Source organism: Vulpes lagopus, chromosome 4, assembly GCF_018345385.1.
Source record: "Vulpes lagopus strain Blue_001 chromosome 4, ASM1834538v1, whole genome shotgun sequence".
NCBI classification, from domain to species: domain Eukaryota; kingdom Metazoa; phylum Chordata; class Mammalia; order Carnivora; family Canidae; genus Vulpes; species Vulpes lagopus.
The window spans coordinates 118772611-118797507 of NC_054827.1; the positions used below are offsets into that span (position 1 = coordinate 118772611).

The window sequence follows — 24897 nt, forward strand, 5'->3', positions numbered from 1 at the left end:
GACACTAAGACTCGGACCCAATCTCGCCCCCAACCGCTCTGTTTCCCTGAGAGGTCTCCCAGGGCTGGGCTCAAAGTGGGCACTCAGTAAGTGTGCAATGAATGAATGCATCCAAATCAGCTGTGCCCCGACATGACCTCTAACAGACGTGAGGGGGGCACCCACTGTGTTCCAGGCTCCGATCTGCAAGCCAGGCACAGACAAGGTGGCCTCAGTCTACTTCCTGCCCTGCTGGAGAAGGATGGGGATGAACTTTCATGGAGTCTTCCAGCAGGACACCACGGAGCACCCCCCATGGCCTTCCTGTGAAGTGGGAACCGCTTTACAGGGGAGCCCGAGATGCCGCTTCACAGGGGAGCCCGAGATGCCGACCCTGGAGCCAGACTTCCTGGGCTTGGATCCCAGCTCTCATTTCATCTGTAAAATGGGGTTGATAATTTCCCCTTTTCTAGGACTTCAGGGAGGACTGAGTTACTACTATAGGCAAAGGGCTTGGAAGACATAGGCTCGCCACAAGAAGTGTTTATCTCACTCCAGATGGGGAGTCGGAGGCTTATGGAGGCCAAGAGCCTTGCCCAAGGGCAAACCACCAGGAGGTGGCCGAAGCAGGATTGGAACTCAGATCCTGGGACTCCAGAACTCTTTCTGCCATATCTCATAGCCCCTCCCCTGGAAAAAAAGAGGATTTCTTTTGCCTTTTAATCATGTGTGGATGAGAGTGTGCTTCAGCATGGCCCTGTAGCTCAACCCTCCCAGCCTCTTTTAAAACAATAGCCAACCTTCTGGCTGAGCCTCTGTAGAGGCCACAAGAATCACGGGTTCCAAGCCTCTCTCGGGCCCTCAACAAAAGGGCTTTGAATCCACAAAGTCTGGCCCATAGATTCTTCTTCCTGGCTCCACCACTCATACAACTGAGTGGCTGTGGGGGGACCTGCTGCTTCTCTTTGGGACTCGGTTTCCCTCTTGGTGCAGCAAGGGGTTCTAGTACTTGCTCTGCACCTGCACTTGCAGCTGAAGAATGCTTTATAGACACACATCAGCCCGGGAGGAAGATGACCGTCCCTGCTATGCTCACAAGGAGACCAAGGCTTGGAACAGATAAAAGCCTGTGGCCACCTTACACATAAGTAGCCCTGCCAGGCACTGAAGCTGGCTCTGGCTCAAATCTCAAAGGCCCGTCAGGTCCTACAGTCTCACTGTTTCATAAAAGCAGCACACACTGCTTCCCACTTGCCGGAATCTGCTGTGTGCCACATCTTACCTGCAATGACGTCACCGTGGACAGGTCCTTAAGCTTTCCTTCTTCATCTTTTAGGTTATAGCCCTCGGGCCTTTTATCTCGTTCGGTAATCTTCCATAATTTGATAGTTTTGTCTTTAAAAACAGAGCAAATGAGACAAGATGAAGAATTAACCTCAGCCCAGAGAACAGTCCACGAGACAGGGGCACGCTGAGCCAGGAATTACTGGGCTGTTAGCATGCTCTTGGACATGCGGGGTCTTTCTCCTTCTGTGTACCCATGCATGAACATGGCTGCATTCTCTGGTTCCTCACAACCAATCCCAAAGGTGGAACTGCTAGGTCCAAAGGGAAGGTGCCTGTGAGGGCAGCTAGCACACCCTAACTAAACCCTCTTCCAGAAAGAATAGACAGATGTGGCTTCCTACTTTTTAAAGTCCTGCAGCAGCAGACAAAGAGAGGGTAACCCATTGGCGATTTCTGAGCTACCTCCAGACCCTGCAGGGGACAGCTTCCCAGTGACCTCCCTTCTCTGGCCTCCAGCCATGAACAGCACAAGAGTAACCTAGTGGCTGTGATGGTTCATCTATGTGTCAGTGCAGAGAAGCCAAGCCACCCAGATATTTGGTTAAACACAGACGGGTGTTGCTGTGAAGGTTTTTTGTGTTTTTTTTTTTCAGGTGGCATTAACACTTACATCCCTAGGGTGCGGGCTGAATGAAGCTTAATTTGTTGTTGCAAGACTCTAGTGCTTTCCTGCCTCAGTTGTGGAAGCCCATATAGAAACAGGGGATGGAAACTCAACGTAGTTTGGAATGCTGAGCCCCCATATGGAGAGCAGTTGTTCTGGAGAGTTCCACAGCCCTGAGATGGACTTTATGGGAATGAGAAATAAACTTTTGTTAAACCACACGCACACACACACAAAAGGAAAAAATCTATAGAGTGAAGCAGACTGCTCTCTATACTGCAGGTGGGCCTCATCTAATCAGTTGAAGGCCTTAAAGACGAAAGACTAACCTTCCCCCACAAAGAGAGAGTGCTGCGAGCAGATGGCCTTCAGACTCAAGCTGCAACATCAGCTCTTCCCTGGATCTTCAGCCTTCCAACCAGCCCTGCAAATTTTGGATTTGCCAGCCCCCACAATCATGTGAGACAATTTAAAATAAGCCTCTTCCCATATATCTCTATCAACATGTACATCCCTACCTACACACCTACACACACACATATGCTCATCGTATCTGTCCTGGGTCCTGTTTCTTCAGAGAACCCTGACTGCTACTGCAGCCAAAACAAACACAGCCATGCTCAGAAGGAAGATGGAGACAACTGGTATTGATTAAACCCTTGATATATACGTAGGACATGCCATTAAGAAAGATGGGATTTAAACCTGGAGTAAAGAAGCTTTGAGGGGGAGTGAGGGTATAGGGAGCCCCTGAAGCTGACCCTCTCCCCAGAGGGGCAGGAAGAGAATGACACGTCCCACTTCCATGGTTCAAGTAAAAGCTGCACATTTGTGTGGCTCAGGAAGCACTGACCCTGTTCTAACCCATGATGGCCTCGTGTCATTTCATCCTCCCAATGCCTCCATGATGTGAAAGTGGCAGGGCCAGGATGTGAACCACATGAGGGGCTCTTATCCTTGGTGGCGGGGGGAGAGTATTCAGTGCCCCTGCTGCCATGCAGGGAAGGTTCCCCAATGGCTGAGCATGGCCCCATGCTAAGCGCCCTGAGGATCTCAGATCCTGCACCTGCCATGGTGAAGGATGAGAACAGCAGGAGCCCGGGGGGTCAGGCCTGGGGTTAGGAGGGGCCTGAAGGGGCCAGGATTGCCTGCAGGAGGGAGAGTAGGCTCAGCTGAGAAGTCCATGAAGGCTCAGGGGGGAAGGGAATTCCAGTAGAGGTCTAAGGGATGAGGAAGGGGTTGGCCAGGTGAGGGACAGAGAGAGCAGCCTTCAGGCACAAGGACGGGCTGGTAGGGTTGAGTCCGAGCAGTTTGAAGGATGCCTTCATGGATGCTCTGTCAGGGAAGGCAGGTGGCATCACATTGTGAGGTTGACACACTTATACACGTGACTCACAGCAGGGCTGGCTGATCTCAGGTGCTGGCTCGGTGTGTCCCACGACCCCTCATCACAGCCCAGGGAGCTGTGTCCACATTGCTACACAAGTGAGGAGGGAACCAAGGCTCAGGGAAGCAAAGCCAGTGCACCAAGGCCACCAGGCAGGGATGGAGTCCAAGCCTGTCCAGGATGGTGGTGATGTCTCACCACTGATGATAGGGGCGAGACATGCAGGACGGGGAGCAGGGGGAAGCAGAACCTCTGGCCTCGGGAGCCATGCTGGGTGGGCGACAGCATAGCAGGAGTCTGGCCAGGGGAGTACCTGAGGTCTGGGGGTGCATGTGCTCTCTCTGGGGCAGAATGGTCAAGTGGCCAGCCAGGCTCTTAAACCCATGCCTGTCCCGTAGCCCAGCCCACACAGCTGAGTGACAACCCCACCCGGGCTGCTCCAGGATTCCAGAGCAGTTATGTTTGCCTCCTTCATCGGGAATACCAAGCTCCTTCCACCCCACAAAGAACAGTAATCGCAGAGATATTCCCGGAGCAGCCACCTGCAACAGTGCAAACAAGCCTCATGTCCCACTGTGGGCCAAGACTGAGGAAGCCCCAGGATGGTCACTGAGTGGAATCTTCTTGCTGCTCAAAATATTATTTTTGAGCTCTCAGGACCTAGAAATATGCTCATGATATAAGTGAGCTGGAAAAGAACATTTGACAGCCAGCGGTGATAGCGCCCCCGCACAGGCCCCTCACCGTTGGTGGACAGCAGGGAGTGGGCGGCATTCTGCTGCGGAAGCCACTTGATCTTGTTGATTTTTTCCTCTATCTCCAGACTCTTGAGATAGTCAAACTCCGGCTCGTGGCTCTGGAAGGTGCTGTAGACGTCATACTCGCCCTGGCTGTGAGGTGCATTTTTACTCTGCAAGAGAAGCCAGACAAGGGGGCCTGAGCTTCAGGATGGCAGGGGAGTACGCACCCCTGACCAAACCCTCAGAGGGCCTGACGCCACTGGCAGACCCGTGTCCAGAAGTGCTGGTGGATCCGATGCCAGGGTTAGAGGAAACTCTGTAATTTAAGTGAACAATAACTTGCCACGTGGCTGTGGCCAAGCTTCGTCTCCCCCTCAGTCCAGTGAGTAAAAACAACAACAACCAGGCCGGCTCATGTTTACTGAGCACCTACTATGTGCTGGGTGCTGAGCTAAGTGCTTCTCACTTCCCATCTTGTTCTATCTACACAGCCCTTGGCAGTGGGCACTGATTCTCCCCATTTTACAGATGAGAAAGTGGAGACTCGGGGGTGAACTGACCACCCTCCTCAAGGCCATGTGTCCACTAAGTGCTGCCACTTGCCCCTCTAAGGTCTGTCTGACACCAAGGCCAAGACTCTGTCCTATTCCTCCAGTTGAGTGTCTGACCTGGTCGTGACTCAAGGAATGCATGCGTTACAGAACAGATTTTACACTGAGGCAGAACATTCTAGAATGTCAGACTGGAGATAGACCATCGTCCCCCCTCCATAGGTTTAGGCAGCAGAGTTCCTAATCACAAGGGCCCTCTTGATAGAGCCCTCAAAACAGTGGTGAGTCCATCGTGGGCACAGGGAGGGCTTTCACAGTAGACAAGTTCAGAGTTTGTGGCAATATGGAGCTTCAACCGGATGTATAACCTGCCTGGGAGCAAAACAGAGACATTCAACCAAGCACAATCTCAAGTTTCCTGTTATTTTTTTTCTAAAAGCATGTATTGCTAAGTTTCTACATCTGTCCTGCTTCTGGAAAGCTTTCAAGTTCTGTACGGTTGCCTCTAATTCCCTTTATCAGCCATGAGCATGGTCTACGACTAAGGTCACTGGGACCAGAATAGAGAAAAATGATTAAAGGAGAAAAATCCCAAAGTTGAGAAACTTGCATCTTTCCATTTAATTTGTTTCTGCAAAAAGGAGGCTTGGCTTTGCAATCCCTGGTGGGCTATACCCTGGTCCTTCTCGTGAAATCGGCACCCTCCGGCCACAGGACGGTGCTTGGGTAACCCATTCTCAGCTGTCCGCTTTCTGGCTTATGGTCCTTGCTCAGCTACGGCACTCGCTCTGAGATCTGGTCTCCCCCTGCGGCATGAGGATGCCAACAGCACCTACTGGCACCACCGGGGTTGTGGTGAGGGAGGTTACGGTGGGGGGCACACAGCTAAGGACAGACCTCAAGGAACAGGTGCTCTGGAATTGAATGGGGCAGGGATGCGTCTGCAACATCTGCCCTGCCCCTCCATCCCCTCCTTCCCGCTTTGCTTCTCACTCCTCACCCCTCTTCCCTCTCCCTCCCCGCTGCCCCATCTTCCACCTCCTTGGTTTTCATGATCTTGTCTTCAGCATCTAATCCCCAGGTGTATGAGTCACCCCCTCTCTGGGGCAGGGTGGTGTGTAAGCAACAGAACACATGGTCTTGGTTTCAGTCCCTGGTCTTTGCTCACCAGCTGGGCAACTTCTCCAAGTGTCCTCATCTGTAAAATGGGTGTTGGTCTCCACCTTCTGAGGTGGGCAGTGGAGAGTAAATGAGAAAAGTATGTAGAGGACATAGCAAGGTTACGGCACATAGTAGGTGCTCAACCAGCAGGGGCTTTTTTGTCATGAGGCTCTTGCAGCAGTTCAGAAACAGCGCCGCTGGGGGGATTGTTCCAGGCTGCTCTCATCTTTCCTGGAATTCTGTTGGACAACCAGCCTCGCGAGGATGAGCCTGGGATTGAGCCAAATAGCCAACCCCAGCCTGAAGGCAGCCCCACAGCTGCAGAAAACTCAGTCCTCCTGTCCCCCCACCTCTGGCTGGGTCTGTACTGGCTCACCCATGTGGAGGGCAGTAATTGGAGGCTTAGCCCAGGGCAGCAGGTGGCCCTGCCTGTCCTGAATGCATCCCTGGGGTCCAGGACAGAGCAAGCGAAGGCCTGGGTTGGGTGTGACCCCCCTCCCACCACCACCAGGTCCCGCCGCACCTCCGGCTCCCGCTGGAAGATGACAACCCGGCCACCCTTGTCGCCTGTGGCCAGCAGCTCTCCGGTGTGGTTGAACTCAACGGTAGAGATGATATCGGCTGTAGGGGGAGAGACAGGAAGGTGTGGCTCATTAGGACCCCAGTACTCTGCAGCTCAATAGAACTGAGCCTGCCCACTACCCAGAGCCTGCACCCTTGGGCCACCATCCAGAAGCAGGGGCCCAAGGAGTCAGGAGCACTACTGAGGGGCCAGTTGTTTCCCGTCCCCTCCCTGCTGGCTGAGGACAGAGACCTTCCCTCTGTCTCCTTCCTCCTTCTCTTGCTTCTCTAAGAAGCATGGGGGTTTATGTGCTGACCAGGTGACTGGGCCACAAATCTGACACTAGCCCTACTCTTGAGGCCACCAGGGCCATGGGCTTCTCATCGGTGGGACCCCATAATCTTCACATTCCTGGCCTGGACTCTGTAGGCACCAGGATCTCTGATCCAGGTTTAGCACAGTGGAGCTACTTTCAAACAAACCACAGCTCTGATCACTGCCCCCACTCCCTTCCCCTACGGCCGCCAGGGTGGTTTGCCTCCTGAGTCACGGTGTGCTCTGCCCGAAACCCTCCACTGATCCCCCAAACCAGATGATGTTCCCTCCCAAAGCCCTTCTGGGCAGCGTCCCCCTCAGGTGGTGGCAGCTCCATTCTCCCCTGGCTCAGACCCAAGCCTTGGAGTCTCTCTGACCCCTTTTTCTGTCTCCCTCTCTGTGTGCCACGTCTAATCCTAGTAGCTTGGCCATTGCACTATATCCAGATTCCACCCGTATCTCCCCACCTCTCACCTGGAAGATTCCAAGAGCCCCCTAAAGAATCTCTTCACTTCCTCCCTGCCCCAGCTATAAGCTAACCCCAGCAGAGCAAGAGGAAGCCTGCCTGAAACCCTTTAGATCAAATCCACATTTGACCTGGGAGTAAAGCAAAGGTCTCAGAGTGGTCTAAAGCCTGAGTGGTCTGCAGTCCCAAGAGCAGACCACATCAGAAGCCCAGACCTTTACCCTTCTCCTGCACCTGCACACAACCTGGCCCTGCCTCCCGTCCAAGGCTGGGCGATCACCCCAACCCCCACCCCCACCACACTCCCTGACTCTGGGGTTGGCCATGTCATTTGCTTTGGCCTATGGGACACCAGCAGACAAGCCACCATCCAGCCCCTGCCACTGCCAGAAGGACCTGCCCAGGAGGAGGGGGACGAATGCATCTGAGTCACCAGCCATGCCAGCCCTGAGCAGGGCCCCTGCCCACCCGTTCACGCAGCCCAGCCAAGCCCAGATCAGCGGGATCAGCAGGTGCGTGAGAAAAAATGTTCATTGTTGAACCCACTGAGTTTTGTGTTTTTCACTCTCTCCCCCTCTCCTCCTGCCCACCTTGCTCTTCCACTCAGGCTGGGCCCCTTGCTGCTTCTCAAAAGTCCCGACCATCTCTCATCTCAAGCCCTTGACTGATTTTCACATTCCTATTCAATAAACGCCTTTTGCTTTGCCAGTCAGTGCCTTTCAGAGGCAGCTTCTGGCTTGCACGGGCTTCTGAGCCATAGGTAACTGCCAGCTCCGACAGCAAAAGAAAACAGGAGAGAGAGAAGGTGGTTTAGAAGCAGGATGATGGGCTGGATATTTTCATTGATCAAGATAAAAGCACATTTCATTGAACTTAGAAAAACAAGACAAGGAGAACAGCGGTCTGGGAGCGAGTAAACGCGTGCTGAGCACAGAGCTGGGAGTGGGTATGGTCCTCCACAGGGCGACCCGCCCAACCACCAGCAAAGATGAACTGGAGCCAGAGCCCCACACTGCTGGGTTCCCGGGCGGACAGCCCGTTCCTGCTCCTCTATGAGCACCCCCAAGGGGCAGAGAGCAGGATGTAAAATTGTATATAAGATGTTTTTAATTATATAGACCAGTGATCACAGCCGTGTTAAATAGCAAATACAATGGGCAGAGGAAGAAAAGCTGAAAAATGACCACCCATCACATGAGCAGAGGGTGCTCTGGGGTGGCCAAAATAAAATATTTTTGCTTCTTTTTCTGCTTTCCTATCTTTTCTTGATTTTCTGTAACAAATGTAATTTTTTTAACAAATGCAAATTTTAACAGCTTTATTAGGATATAATAGATATACGCACATATTTAATATGTACAATTTTATGAGTTTGGATGTATGCATAATTTATATTATTTTTACGATGGAAAAATAAAATGCTATTAAATTAAAATACCAATGAGACCACTGGTACCCAGAGTGCATGCAGTCCATAAATGCTGGGCGGTTACCACAGTAACAGACACTAACATCTACAGGCAATTTACAATTTATGTGTCAGTTTCCCATCCGTAGCCTCCTTTGAAACTCACTCCAGCCCCTGAGGGAGATACCACTATTATTTCCATCGGCAGCTGGAGAGACGGAAGCCCCTGCACTGGGACAACCTCCTGAGCTGCTCGCAAGCTGGTGGGAAGTCCTGGGTGGGAGTCTTGGCTATAGAGCCTTGGCTGTGTGGCCTTGAGTTGGTCACATAACTTCTCTGAGCCTCAGTTTTGTAGCATGGCTATAATAGAGTCTGCTCCGGGTCAGAAGCTCCATAGGGGCTCTAGGGTGTGAGGGTCAGGGAGGAAGGATTATGACTCTGAGGAACAATGCTCCATAGGGGCTCTAGGGTGTGAGGGTCAGGGAGGAAGGATTATGACTCTGAGGAACAATGAGTTAACAAATTTATTGGATAGGAAACTGAAGCTTCTTCTCATCGTCGCTTCTGGCTTCCACAGACTTCCCAGTAGCTAGCTCAGAAGTGTGTGTGCAAGATGAATGGTGGCTCAACTTCACTGTGCAGGTTTGGAAGTTTTGACCTCCAGCACTGTGCTTGTTCCATGCTACGAACACTTATGGAGTAAGCAGACCATAACATTGCTTCCTCAGGCCTTGAGGCTGGTGGATGTTTCACATCTATTCATTGCAACAGGAAGCATCTTCTAGGGTTTACCTTAGGAAAGATTGCCTCCCCTGAAAGCTAAAAATTCTCATCAATAAAACTTTGAAATCAGAAAGTCTATTCTCTCATCTTAGAATGTCTGACACATGTCCAGTTCCAATACCACCTCCTCCAGGAAGCCTTCCTAGAGAGTTCCCTTGACCCCCAGTTCGGTGGTCTCTCCTACAACTACAGTCTCATGTCTACTGTGTGCCCCTCATTGAATGTGGACCCCTTCCTACGGGTGTGTCTGTGTCCATGTTGCTTCTCATCTTGACCACAGAAGGGAACTTAGCAATGTGGTAAATAACATTAACTCACATGTTTTACATGCTCATTTGCCAGGCACTCTGTTCTAAATCTCTCCACATGAGTTTTTGCTTCTGGTAATAGCCTGATGGCTCCTGTTGGATCAACTCCCTCACCAATCACAACTATAAAGCCTGAACAGAAAAACAACAAAACCTAACTACCTGAAGGCACAGGAGGGGACCGAATGCAGGTGGAATCTGCAGGAAAATTAGCAATTGAAACTTACCCAGTGAGCCATTTTCATGGCTTTTACTCTGAGAACAGGCCCCCGTGTGAGCATGTAGCTGCTGAAACTCAGGTAGAAAGTCCTACTCTTAAGGCTCAATAAACTAGGTGACAGAGGCTGGGGAAGCTCCAGAAGTAGCTAAAAAGTGAGGGAGTAAATTCTAGAAATGGGATGTCCAGGGGAGGTCCCCAAAAGCAGCACAGAAACTCTGCCCAAAACTTTGGTCACAAAACATTCATGCACATGACAGATCAGCAGCCCCACTAAGGCTAAAAGAGATGAACAGGGGTTTGTGTTGCTGCCTATCACCCCATCACCCCAGAGATGGGGTCTTCTGTTGAGTTCAACCAAGTTAACTGTTCATAAGATAAAATAAGACAAAAATGCTACAAAAATGATGTAATAAATGTCTAGAATCTCTACAATGTTATCATTCCCAATGCTTAGTATATAATCCAAAATTATATGAAGACACACAAAGAAATAGGAACACATCACCCATACTTAATATAAGGATAATTGATGGAAACTGGCCACAAAATGCCCTGGATGTTGGAATTAACAAATGAAAAAGCTTAAAGTAGATATTATAACTACGTTCAAGGATGTAAAGGAAAATTTGTTCCGTTGAATGAAAAGAAAGGACATTTCAACAGAGAAAGAAAACTATTTTGAAAATAACCAAATAGACATCCTGTAACTAAAAAATACGCTATCTGCAATAGAAGACCATTAAATTGCTTAATAGAATATTTGAGATGACAGAAGAAAGACTTAGTGCACTTGAAGATACATCAATACAAATTACCCAATATGAACAATAGAGAGAAAATAAATTTAAAGAAGAAAGAACAGATCTTCTGGGATCTGTAGGTCAATATCAATTGTCTAACATACATGTAAGTGGAGTTCCAGAAGAAGAGAGAGATGATAAAGTAGGAGAAAGACTTCAAAGAACAATGACTGCAAAATTCCCCCAAATAGGAAAAAACATCAATGCACACATTTAGGAAGCTCAGTCAACTCTGAAGAGGATAAATATGAAGAAAACCACACCTAACTGCTAAACTGCTGAGGACCAAAATAATGATAACATTTTGTAAGTAGCTAGAATAAAACCATGTTACATTCAGAGGCACCAGGACTCAAATGACTGCTAATTTCTTATCAGCAATACTGGAGTCCAGGGGCACCTGGGTGACTCAGTCAGTTGGGCAAACAGCTCTTTATTTCAGTGTGGGTCATGACCTCAGGATCCTGGGATGAGCGAGCCCCATGTGGGGCTCCATGGTCACTGGGGAGTCTGCTTCAGATTCTCTCTTGCCCTCTCCCTCTGCCCTCCCAGTTTGCATGTGCATGCTCTCTCTCTAAAATAAATCTTTTAAAAAAGATTTTCTGGGGTCCAGAAGATGTGCTGAAAGAGAATTTAAAAATCTGTGAGCCACAATTCTGTATCCATTACAAATATTCTTCAAGAATGAAAAGCAAGTGAAGATACTTCAGTTAAAGCCTTCTTCTGTGGACCTGTAATCTACCTTTGAAACAATCCTGTGTTATCATTCTCTCTTTACAGATAAGGAAACGGATTCACTGAGAGGCAAGACACTTGCCCAAAGTCATACATGCAGCAGGGCCTCTGCAGTGTGCACTTCTGGCATGTCCCTGCATCCACACCACAGCGCCTCATGGTGCCACTGGCTAAAACCTCAGAGTGCCACTGGTTAAAAGCTCAGTGTCCCAACTCAGCCACTCAGTGAGGTCTGCCAAGTCCACCCATGACTAGTGGGTGCTCCCAGTCACCCTTTCTTGGGTGAAGAAAAATCCCATGAAAGCCCATGCTGCTCTTTCACTTGGGAGGTCCCCTCTGCCTTCTCCTGCAGCTCTGGGGAGTTCCCCAAATGGCAAGGCAGGGTTGGAAGAGGCAGCTTGGACCATGGCAGAAGGAGACACCAGTTAACTCCCTAGAACTGGGCATCATGCAGCCCTGGCAGGAGAGACCCAGAGCTGCCTGGTTAGGACACCAGAAAGCCACACTGTGACCCAGGGCAGGCTTAGGGAGAGGTCAAAGGTGGTGTCCAACATGAGCAACCAAGTGACAGTTCCACACTGGAAGCTGGACCAGGGATGGTGCTGTGGATTGAATGGTGTCCCCAAAAAGAATTGATGAAGTCATAACCCCCAGATGATCAAGTGAAGATGTGGTCATACTGGATTATGGTGGCCCCAAATCCAATGACTGGTGCCCTAATAAGAAGGCTAAGTGATGACACAGGGACTCACAGACACATCAGAAGGCCATATGACAACAGGGACAGAGATGTGATGCATCTTCAAGGGGAGGAACATCAGGGATTGGTCGGGGATTGTTGGCCACCACCAGAAGCTGGAAGAGCCTGGAACAGATGCTTCCCTGGAGGTTTCAGAGGGAGCAGAGCCCTGCTGACACCTAACTCTCAGTCTTCCAGCCTCCAGATTGTGATGGATGGGATCCCTGTAGTTTTAAGCCACTGAGTCTATAGTCCTCTGTCTCGGCTTCCCTAACCAATAAAGAGGGAGAATAGGACTAAAACAAGAGGTAATGCACACCCCAGCCCCAAGGACGCAGGCTGCACACACCCTGGGCTTTGGCTCCTGCTGGGGTGGGGGGGCTGGGTCAGCCTGAGGGGAGGATCAGCCTGTGATCTCTGGGATACCCACCATGGCTGACAGCAAAAGGAAGATATTTTGGTCCAAGCCCTAGTACTAGCTTGCTGTATGATCCCCAAATCACTCACCCCATCTGAGCCCTGACTATTGCACTAGTAGGATGGGAAATGTATCCCTGCCCAGTCACAGTTCTCCTAGGGTTTATGCCTGGACTGGGAAGTTCCCTGGAAACTCTGGCAAAAGCCTGAAAATGCAACAGGGAGATTAAGATGCTTGGGGGGTGAGGGGGTCTCTTCCCTGCTCGTCCTTCACCGTCCATCACTGTAAGTGCTGCTGACACCATTAATGATCCCTCAGATGTCGGGGCTCACTGCAGAGGGGGGCCTCGGGAAGCCCAGCCTGAGCCTTCTGATGGGAGCATTGCCTTTAATTAGTATTGTCAGAGGCATCAGGCTGATGAGGTGGGAGGTCAGGCTGACAATTAGTATTGTCAGAGGCATCAGGCTGATGAGGTGGGAGGTGCAGGCAGAAAGAGGAGGGGAGGGCAGCTCAGTGAGAGAGAGGCAGCCTGGCAGCGGGCACCAGCCCCGGACAGGACATGGTGAGGGGGCTTCCCCAGTATCTTCTCTGGGCTCCCCTGGGAGGAGGGGGCCACGTTGACGAGGGAATCCTGGGAGCCACACGCAGGAGGTGAAGATGTGGCCAGAGGGGAGGGAACTTCAGGATGGGGAGCAGCAGGACAGGGTCTGGAGGAGCCAGGAGGAGTGGCTTCCTGGATCCACACCTGCTATGGTGTGACTCTGCAGCTCTTCCCATCCAAAGGCAGAGCCTGTTTCCCATGCTTGACCCCACACGAGCCTGTCACCTGCTTTGGCCAGCAGAATGGGGTGGACACGAGAGGGGCTGGTTCTAAGCCCAGGCCTCACAAGGCCCTGTGGCTGCTGCATTCTTTCATGAGGACCCTCTGCTCCACGACGAAACCCTAGGCCAGCCTGCCGGAGGATGACAAGCAGGTGCAGCAGGGATGAGCCACCGCAGCTGAGGCCATCCTGGGCCAGCCTACAGCCAGTTGGTCCCCAAACATGGGAGACGGCCTGTAAAGACCAGCAGAGACGCCTTCCTGACCAAACTACCACCGATGTGGGAGTGAGCACAGCCAACATGCAAGAACACCCAGTTGACCCACAGCAAAAATAAATGCTTATCGTTCGAAGCCACTGAGGTCTGGGAAGGTTTCTTACCAGAGGGGGTGCCAGGCAGAGCTGCATCACAGTGTCTTTAAAACAAAGAATGGTCCCCCATCCAGCTCTGCTCTGCAGATTGCCTGCTTTTGGAGGTGAGGCAGTCATTGAAGAGGGAAGACTTTCCTGATCAGGACAAGCTTTCAACTATTGGCTAGATTTTCAGGTAGGTGCATACTCCGTTCCCCGCCAAGGTGCCTCTGACCACAGTGCCGTCCCTTCCTGGCTCACCTGGACAGCTCTGATCATTCTCTAGGTCTCAGCCCCAATGTCCAATCTCTGGGGGAGCCACAGAGCCCTCCATGCTAACACCTGGTTCCTTCGGGTCATGGTGGCCTGTGATGGCCCTGGGGGTGCGAGGCAGTGGGAGGCAACAGGACAAGAGGCTCTAAGACCAGAGTCGGGCTCAAGGCTTCCTTGTGCACTGACCTGTGACCCAAAGCAAGTCTCTCCCCTGAGACTCAGTTTCCTCCATAACAGGGATAATGTCATCGGACTTCCAAGTAGCCCAATATGACAGGGATCAGGGAAGCAAAGGGAGCAGGAGTTCTGAGAACCCAGCTGTGTGTGGCTCTAGGACTCTGAGCCCTCGGACCAGAGCAGCTCGGAGTAACAGTTAACCCTCTGGTACTTCCCAGGAGTGACGCCATCGTTCCCATTGTACAGATGAAGAAACTGAGGCAGAGAATGGATTAATAACTTGCCAAAACCTGCCCACCTGTTGTGTATGGGGCCAGGACTCACTCTCAGGCAGGTGGCTTCACAGTCCTTGAACTTGACCCCCAGCCTGGCATTTCTCAAGACGTTTACAGGGGTCAGAGATGGGAGTGGGGGGTGGGTGAAGACATTTGCTGGGAGAACGCAGGTGCTGAGGGGAGGGTCCCACCCATACCTTCCTTCCTCGGGCCTAGTGAGAACTTTGCAGAGCTCCAAAGCACACCTCCTGACAGTAGGGGAGGGGACCCAGGCCCGAGGCTGGGAAAGCCAGGGGTTGGGGTCTAGCTATGCTGGGGACACAATGGCTTGTGCCCATGTGCTTCCTGGGGACAGCAGACAGCTGGCCTTGGTCATCTTAGCCTGTCTGCTGGCTTCCCAGAAGGGCAAGGAAGATGCAGGAGGGGGAGGCCACTGCACCCAGAAGCCGAGGAAAGCCACCTGACGTACAGCTGTGATTGCCTGGGTCAAGGGTTCTATGAGAAAATGTTTGGCAGGAAACTTCCAGAACAGCTGGGGAAGGACCCACGAGAAAAACAGGCAGCTGTGTCCACTTGCCAGGTCCATCCAGAGCGGACAAAGCCACCAGAAGTAGGAGGTGGCCTGTCTCCCTGGTGGCCCTGCCATGGGGGGCAGGTAGCAGCAGAAGCCTACAAGACCCTCCAGCCCCTTCCCCTGCCCCACTGTCGGCCTCCAGCATGAGTAGGCTGCTGTGGGGGTGCAGAAGGGGACACGCCCAGTCTGATTTGGCTTCTGCACCATTACTGCATATGTGACAAGAGGCTACTCAGCTCCCCAAGGGTGACCATTGAGGCACTGACCTATCCAAGTTCTTGTTTAAAGGGAACATGTTGGCTAGAATTTGATGTTTTTAATGCAGACTGTTGGATAAAAGACAAAAAAAAAAAGCACAGAGTTTCTGTTTAGGACAATGAAAAAGTTCTAGAAATGAACAGTGGGGTTGGTTACAGGGCACAATAAGTGTAGTTTTTTTTTTTTAAATAAATGCAGTTAATGCCACTGAGTTGTACGTTTAAAAATGCTTAAAATGGGGGACACCTGGGTGTCTCAGTGGTTGAACGTCTGCCTTTGGCTCAGGTCATGATCACCAGGTCCTGGGATCGAGTCCCACATCGGGCTACCACAGGGAGCCTACTTCTCCCTCTGCCTGTATCTCTGCCTCTGTCTCTCATGAATAAATAAAATCTTTTTAAAAATGCTTAAAATGGTACATTTATCTTGTGTATATTTTACAATAAGAAATTTAACTTATTCAGGCCCACCCAGGGATGCCAAAAAAGTTTTCAATTTTTTATTTTATCTTATTTATTTATTCATGAGAGACACAGACAGAGAGAGAGGCAGAGACAGAAGTAGGCTCCATGCAGGGAGCCCAACGCGGGACCCGATCCCAGGACTCCAGGATCACGCCCCGCAGACACGCAACTGCTGAGCCACCCCAGGTCCCAAAAAAAGTTTTCAATTTAAAGAAAGAATAGTAACTGAGTACCTACTGTATCCCAAGCAGTGTTCCATACATGGGGAGCTCTGCAGTATACACTCCCTGCAGGAAGCTCACTCTAGTGAAGGACACAAAGAGTAAGCAGATGTTTGTATACATATGTATCACTTTTCTGGGGACAGGGGAGGAGCTAAGATGAAAAGTAAAAGTAAAGGGGATGGAAGCGGTGGGGAAACTACTAGTTTAGTTGGGGAAGTCAGGGAAGACTTCCTGGAGGAGGGGCATTTCAGGAGAGACCTGAAAGAAACCAGGGAGGGAGCCACACAGGTATTGGGGGGAAAGGGGAGCACATGCAAAGGCCCTGAGAGGTAGGAGGGGTCAGCTTGGTCTGCAGATCAGTAAGGAGGGAAGCGTGTGTGTGAAGGTGACAAGGGCAGGATGTGAGATCAGAGTGGCAGTCTGGGTGAGGTTCCTGGGTGAGGCAGGCCAGGGGGACTTGGGATTTGATTTCAAGTGACAGAAACTGCAGAGCATTTTGGGCTGGGGCACCTCGATGCGACAAGGATTAATGGCTGCTGCTACCTTTGTGTATGTCTCTCACTGAGGAAGATGAGCTCTTTCAGGGGCGCAAAGTCCCTTCTCTGGGGACTGCACTTGGACAGTTTGGGGCCTCCTGTGTCTGACCTCTTTACCCTGTGTGTTCTCGACGTTCATCCACATGTAGCGTAGATCAGCGCTCGGTCCTTTCTCGGCTGAGAAATATTTCACTGTGATCAGGATGCTCTCTAGAACAAGTCCTATTCCTTTTAAGCAGAAACTCAGGCCCCAGAATGTTTGAGTGGCAGCTGGGAACCCGTGAGTGTCCCTGCACCCTGGGGCCCCTGACCCATGCAGCACCCAGCTCTGCTGGTAAAAGGGCTGCTGTGAGAGCCAGAGTGAAGGGGGAAGACTGCTGCTTCTTCCACGGGTGCTCCCCAAGGGGCAGGGGCTGTGGCTGCCAGTTCTCCCTGCCAGGCCAGATGGGCGCCTGCCGGGTAGCTGTTGGCCTGGACAGCACAGAGGCAGATGGCCTTGGGGGAGGGTGGGGACAGCGGTGGACTTGCCTATGGTCAGCAGGACCTGGTCAGGCCACCGGGTTTGATTTTGGGCCAGGTCAGCTTGTGCTCAGAGCAGGGGCAATGCCTCAGATCCGACTCCAACAGAGCCCCAGGCTTCATCCCTCAATCCGGCCCCCATGGTCCCAGAAGGTGGCCAGGAGGCCTGGGGCCAGCAGCTGGCCTCGGGACAGGGGCAGGGTGAAAGGGACCCAGAGCAGACCACCTGCTCCCTGTCTGCTTCCTAACAGCATAAGCTCCAGGAAAATCCCACAGCTCGGTCACCTGGGTTCTCTCCTAAAGTTGAAGATTCCTAGCATCCTGTCCAGACCCAGGGCCCTGCCTAGATCCAGTGGATCAGAATCGCTGGTGCCTGGAGTTTGCCTTTTGACAGTTTCTGTGATGTGCCAAGATGTGTGAGCCACTGGTGAAGTGCTGGGAGGTTTGGGAGTGAGAGAGTCTCAGTTCACTGGGGCTGTCTGAGCCTCAGCTCCTCGAGGTGCATGCTATCATGCACAGTGGGTATCATGCTATCATCTCTCAGGGCTGGTTGTGCAGACTTGAAGATACATATACAAAGGTGCCTGACAAGAAACTTTTCAAAAATTGAGCTGCAATCAGTAGAACATTGTTATGCACACAGACCAACAGAACAATCTGGATGCTGCAAGAAAGGGCAGAGGGGAAGAATTAATACATGGGTGGGGGAGTTGAGATGTGCTGAATTTGCTGTTGGGGGACCTGGCTATGAGCCCCACTGAGTCTCAGTCCCCCCACTGTGTAATGGTAATGGTCATGGTATGAGCTGCCCATGCTAGAGGGCTCTGGAAATGGCAATGTGCTTTCTCGGGCCGGGATGACAGTGTGCTGTGGAAGAGAGGATGGAGGCCCGATGCTGACCTAGACTGACCACTAGTGTCAGGCTGGGCCAGCTGGCCAGGCCCTCCCAGCACCTGGGGCCTGTAGGCCCCGGCTTCGCTGCTCAGGATGCAGCCAGTCCCTCTGACTCCTGCTGGCAGATGGGCAACCAGAGCCAAATGGCCCGATGACAAGGACACCCTTCGGGCCTCATCACATCAGCGTGTCCACCAATCCCTTTGCCAGACCTGTGTCTGCTCTGCTCCAGGGCTGGGCACAGGGCTTGGGCGCTGAGGTCATGGCTGGCACAACCAGCCATCCCCTCTGCCCGCCTCTCCCACCTCTGCCCTGGTCCCAGCCATTGCTCCTTCTCTCCTGGAAGATTAGAGTTTCCTGCCTTTGCCCAGCCAGGTCAGAGAGACTTTTGTGAAGCTGAAACCCTGTCACACCATGACCCTCCCTAAAATCTTCTGTGGGTCCCCATTGCCTTCTCCTGCCTCTCTCTCTCTCTCTCCCTCTCAACACAAACCCAACCCCTTAGCCAGCCTGGAGTTTCTGTATTTCCCCAAATGGGACCATTCGTTTATTCACTGAAAACTTACTGACCACCAACTAAGTGCCAGACCTCACGCTAGGCAATAGGAATCCAGCAGTGCACCTAACAGGCACTGCTTGCTGTACACATTCTTCCCCTTCCTCTTGGGAGGGCCCTGTGGCCCACCCTTGGGTGCTTGGTCCAGTGTGGGATGACAGTGCTTTCCTGCTAAGGTGTGGCTAGGGTGTAGGCAGTGCCTGGATACCCCCACAACAGGGGCTGGAATACCCACTGCAGCCCTGAGATCAGGGGTGCCCCACAGTTGGAGGAGAGTGAGGTGAGGGCATGGCCTTGGCAGCAGATGGGCTCTAGCTCTGCAGTGGCTGAGGACCACTGGCAGCTCAATGTCCAGAGGTTCACTTTCCTCATCTGTAAAATGAGCATGACTGTGCCTATGAAGTGGGATGCTGCTGGCAAAGGCCAGCAGGGAGCGTACCTGATTTCACTGCTGCTGCTGGTCCTCCATGGGACCTTGTTCACTGGCAAGGAGCATCCTCAGGACACAAGGCTCCCTGCCCTACTCCCTGGTAGGAAGGAGTCCTGACTTCCCTGGGGTTCCTCTCTCCAGGCCTTGAGGCTGACTGGGTGATGCTGCTGGCAGGGCCATTCTGTTTGGAATACCAAGGCCATGGACAAGGAGACGTCCCCATTGTGGTCTGTCCAGGAACCCTGGTAGAACCTGGGTCCTGGGGGATCTGACTCACTAAGAGCCACCAGGTGCCGGACAGTGGCCAGGAGCCCTACCCACATGGTGCATTAACCCCATTGCAGCTCTGGGGCTTTGGGCCATTCTACCATTTCCATGTGGGTAAACCTAGGCTCAAGCACATTGTATCCAGGAAACGCTGTGTGGGTGCCAGCTGTGGGGTCAGCATGGTGGACTTATATCTGGCATCACAGGGGATCCCTGGGTGGCGCAGCGGTTTAGCGCCTGCCTTTGGCCCAGGGCGCAATCCTGGAGACCCAGGATCAAATCCCACATCGGGCTCCTGGTGCATGGAACCTGCTTTTCCCTCTGCCTGTGTCTCTGCCTCTCTCTCTCTCTCTCTCTCTCTCTCTCTCTCTATCTCTCATAAATAAATGAATAAAAAATATGAAAAAAAAATAAATCTGGCATCATGATCACTGCCAGCACTTCGTACCTATGACCTGACTTAATGGCTGTGATGGCCTTCTGGGGTAGCATTACTCTTTCCCCCACTTACAGATGGGGAAACTGAGGCTCCTTGGGGATGAGGTCCTGCTGTGCTGGTAAATGGTTGACCACTGGCTCTTTAGGGAGTTAGGGGTGAACAGAAGCAACCACCCTGATTTGTGTGTTTGCTGAGCCTGAGACTTCAAACCACTCACAGTTTAACAACTGGCTTGCAAAATCCCCAAAAACTTAATAACCAGGGCTGAGCACAAAATTTCTGACACAAGACAGGTCTGCCACACCCTGGGCGGAGTCCCCCACATCCATGCCTATGTGGGTCCCAAATCTAGCCCCAGTCCCAGCCTTTAGCCTAGCAAGACGCCTCTCGCAGCCCCACCGTGGCCCTGCGAGGGCAGCACAGCCCCTGGAAGCCCCATGTCTAAGTTAGCAGGACCCTCACCCCAGCCTCCAAGCCCCCATCAGGGACACCCTCCCAGCCCAGCATCACGGACGCCAGGACCAGGGCACCCATGGAGGACAGCCAGACTCCCAGGACACCCACACTCCTTCCAGCTGCAAACACTGTAGAATGGGCTAAATAGTCACATCTGCCTCAGGGGGCATTAAGGATTAAATGAGTGAACATGTGTTCATGTTAGATCAGGGTCTAGAGCAGCCAAAACAGTTTTACAGAACAAGAGCCAAGTTGGAGGCCCTACCCAACCTGATTTCAAGACTTCCTATAAAATCACAGTAATCAGACAGTGTGATATTGATTCAAGGACACACTTACACAACAAGAGAATGAAGTCAGAAATAGATCCACAAATCCAAAGGTGCCCGGGCAATTCGATGAAGGAAGGATGGTCTTCCCAATACATAAATAAATGTATGGGAAAAAAAATTAACATCAACCCTTACTTGTTGTCATGTACAAAATGACACAGACCTAAATATAAAAGCTAAAACTACAAAAAACTAGATGAAAAGATAGGAGAAAAAAAAAGATAGGAGAAAATCCTTGCAGCTTTGATTTCTTAGGCAAGACATAAGAAGCGTGGATGACGGGAAAAAATGAATAAATTGTACTTAACCGAAATTTAAAATTTTGCTCTTTGAAAGAAGCCATTAATAAGAACAAAAAGGCAAGCCATGGAATGAGAGATAATATCCACAATACATATATCAGACAAACCACCTGCATACAGAGTGTGCACAGACTTGACTTTGTATAACTCAGTAATAAGACTGTGAACCACTTAAACATGGGTAAAAGATCTGATCAGATATGTTTTTTTTAAAAAAAATATTTTATTTATTTATTCATGAGAGACACACACACACACAGAGGCAGAGACATAGGCAGAGGGAAAAGCAGGCTCCTCGAGGGGAGCCCAATGTGGGACTTGATCCCAGGACTCTGGGATCACACCCTAAGCCGAAGGCAGATGCTCAACCAATGAGACGCCCAGGTGCCCCTGATCAGATACTTCTTAAAGCAAAATATATTAATGGTCAGTAAATATATGAAACTCAACATCACCAGTCACCAGGGAAATGCACATTTAAATCCCAATGAGAGGGCACCAGAGTGGCTCAGTCAGTAAAGTCTGCCTTTGTCACAGGTCATGATCCCCGGGTCCCAGGATCGAGTCCAGCATCAGGCTCCCTGCTCAGCAGAGCATCTGCTTCTCCCTCTTCCTCTGACCCTCCCTCTTCTCATGCTCTCCCTCTCTAATAAATAAAATCATTAAAAAAAATCCCAATGAGAGGGGTGCCTGGGTAGCTCAATTGGTTAGCCATCCAACTCTTGATTTCTGCTCAGGTCATGATCTCAGGGTCATGAGGCTCTGCGCTGAGCATGGAGTCTGCTTAAGACTCTCTCTCTCCCTCTGTCCCTCCCCACCCAGATCCAAGTTGGTGAGGATGTCACACAACTGGAAATCTTCATTGCTTGCAGGGAGGCACAATGATACGAACCCCAACAGCTGGCCAGTTTCTTACAGAGCTCAGCATATGCTGCTCATATGACCCAGCCATTTCTTGTCACCACGGAATAACAAAGCCCATGGACACAGAGACTCGCACATACATGTTCATAGCAGCGTTATGCACAGCAGCTCAAAACCGGAAGTGATCAAATATCCATCAACAGGTGAATGCAGAAAGAAACTGTGGTGTGTCCATACGGTGGGATGCCGCTCGGCAATAAAGATGGACATGCCAGTGATCCATGCAACAACAGGGGTGAATCCCAGAATAATTATGCCCAGCGAAAGAAGCCAGACAAAAGAGTATGTGGTCCATGTATACGAAGCTCCAGAAAAAGCAAACTGATACGCAGTGCCACAAGGCAAATCAGTGGTGGCCAGGACACTGGGCATGGTCCAGGACAGACTGCACAAGAGAACAAGGAAACTTTTGAGGGTGATGGAAATGTTCTGAATCCTAAGCCGGCCGTTTCCTAAGTGTGTACAGCTGTAAGAACGGTGAGACTCTGCACCTAAGCAGATCCAGTGTACAGCACTTAATAACACTGTTTTTAAGTTTTTGTTTGCATCAAAGGGGAAAAGGAAGCCACCACAGCAGGCACCTACCATGTTCTGAAGCCTCCAGCAAGTGCTGATTTAATACTCTCAGGGCTCCATAGGCAAGCCAACCACCCGAGTAATTACATTAAGGGAAACAATCATTTGGTTCATTTTTCATCAACTGAGATCATTCATATTTATCAAGTTGCTAATTCATCTCGATTTGTCCAAGGAGGTCTGACCCACCCTGGCTTGGGCATGAAAAATGCATTGTGCCAGGCACTCAGTAAAATCTTAGTAATTGCACGTTGAATTAATTAATAATCATCCTGCTTCCCCAGGCACACGGAGCTCATCAGCAGCCGATGGGAAGCCAGAAGCCCGCGTGGAGAGCCTGAGCTGACCCTGAGAGAAGCCCAAGGTGTGCCCCCCTCCACGGATGGTGGCTTTACCAGGGCGTTCTCAGGTGCTGAGGCTTGGACCAGCCAGTGAAGGCAGAGTCAGGACCATTTTGATGCGATGTTAGGGGGTGGGTGGGCAACATGGCAGTGAAGCTTGAAAACTTGTGAGCAGCTGATCCAGCGTCAAATGCAGGCTTCCACCAGAAATGTCCAGTCCAGCCGGATGATAGAAGTCTACAGCTGGATATAACCTGGGGACAGTAGAGCCAAAGCACGGGAGTCTTGGCTGGGGTTCTCAGGTCAAGCCAGTATTTTCTGGATACTGTCAGGGCTCTAAGATTCTGAGCTTCCCTATCCATGGATGAAGTAACCTGGGGTAGTGGAGGTGGGGGGCGGTGAGTTATGCTTTCTCTTTGGGCTTCATCCTGAGCTTCATCCATCACCTAAATCAGCAGTCCTCAGAGCTTCCAAAGAACCCCGGATGTTCATGGGGTCATGAATCTTCCAGCTATGTATTTGCACGAGGCTGGATGTTCTCCCACTTTAACCAGACGACAGATCCAAACAGGCTGAATGCAGAAGCAGGTGTGAGGATCCTGCTGTCATCTATTAAGCCAGACATTAAAGAGGTTTACAAAAATGCTACTCTTCTCGTGAATGCTTTTTGGTTTTGGAAAACAGGGTAATTTTCCAGAGGGGGGTAAAAGGATTATTTATGTTAACATATAATGGACTTTTTTTGATTTTTAAATAAATAGATACATAAATCTTTTTAAGTGTCTCAATTTTAATTTCTAATATGATAAATATCGAGGGCGATAGTCCACATACATAGAAGCTCTTAGGGAATCCACAATAATTTTTAAGAGCGTAAAGGGTTCCTGACACCTAAAAGGTTGGCAACCACCACCCTAAAAGCATGGTAGGTAATTTGGGTGTTTGATCTATTAATGTGTCTACTAATCCACGCAACATTCCTTAGCTCTTAGAGCTCTTTGGTCCATCAAGGACCCTCCCACGCTCCTAGGCTGGTGCCATTTGTCACAAGATGCCCAGAGCCGAGAGGAGACATGAAGGTGAGCCAATGAGATCCTGACAGCACACATCCCAGAACTGCGCCAAAGCTTGCACCAGCAGGCTTGCGGCTCTCGTCTCTTATGATGCCCTGCCTCTGCTCACGGGGTTGCTGTGGTCAAGGCAGTGAGGGAGGGAAGCTCAGCCGGGAGGCGCCAAGAGAACATCTCAAGGGGGATAAAATGATCTCAGCTCACAGAGACATTCTGCCAAAAGCAGCAGTGTGTCCACTACACATTTAGCCAAATGGTGCATGGCTGGATGCTACCATCAATACTTGGCCAAAGGTAAATATCACCGCCATAGAAAAAATTTCCGGATTATGAGAATAAATCTGAAATTCTATTCAACATTTGAGTCATGAATCCTATTGGAAATGTTAGCACACCATTCAGCTCGCCTGTCCTAGAAAAAAACCGGTGAGGTTGACAACACTTCTCTCCATCCCCTGGACCCAGCTGACAGCAAGGTTGCAGTCTCAGAGATGGACACTTCGGCCAATGCTTAAGGAAGGCACTTCTGAGTATTTCCAGCCTTCCGAAAGCCTTCCTCTGCTGTATATTGTTAATATTTCTGCACAAGCTTGCCCGCGAGTCGTTATGCACGATGTCTGTAATAGCAATCTCACTGATCCCCGTGAGTTCAGACAACAATGAGTCAGTTACTTGGCCTTCCAGAGACGAAGGACAAGGCCATGCATGGAACAGAAGCATGGGACTCCACGCAACTCAGAGCCCTATACCCTAGTGCAACCTGGTCTGAGATGCCCCAGAGCCAGGCTTGCATGTAGCATCCATGAGCCCAACAGCCTTCCATTGTCATACTTTATCCAAGTGGCTCCAGGGGTCACAGGTCAGCTCCAAAGTGTCCTGGCTGTGAACTCACAGAGAAAAATTACGAGCAAGACAGGAACACGCCCGAGCCAACTCTTCCTGCTGAACAAACAGCAGAGTCTAGGAGGGGAGTCTCCCACTTGGACACAGCAGGGGAGGTTACTGCAGAGTGTGTTGGCATGGTGATAACGGTGCCTGCCACTTAAGCACCCCCAGCAGCCAGAAACAATAATGGAAGCTTACATACTGGAGGCAGTGGAGCAGCACAATCAGTGGCACCAGTATCACAGCCAGAAGATTCAGGTTCAGATCCTGACTCTGCCATGCACTGGCTGTGTGACTTTGGGCCAGTTACTCAACATCTCTGTGCCTTGGCATCCTCATCTGTACACCAGGGTTGATGATGAGGCGGGTGTCAAGTTCCTCGTGGGGCTGTGGGGAGGACACTCTTAGAACACTGCCTGGGCCGGTTTTC

General features: G+C 50.9%; 1 protein-coding gene across 2 annotated transcripts in view; it reads right to left on the bottom strand.

Annotated features, from left to right (window-relative positions):
• The window catches only part of PPP2R2C (protein phosphatase 2 regulatory subunit Bgamma), a 132087-nt gene that overhangs the window by 45977 nt on the left and 61213 nt on the right, over window positions 1-24897 (bottom strand). For both annotated transcript variants that reach the window (XM_041753777.1, XM_041753778.1), the window contains exons 2-4: window positions 6293-6390; window positions 4062-4227; window positions 1262-1374 (exon numbers count right to left, since the gene is read on the bottom strand). In XM_041753777.1, the coding sequence (XP_041609711.1) occupies window positions 1262-1374; window positions 4062-4227; window positions 6293-6390 (377 nt within the window). The remainder of the gene's footprint in view (window positions 1-1261; window positions 1375-4061; window positions 4228-6292; window positions 6391-24897) is intronic.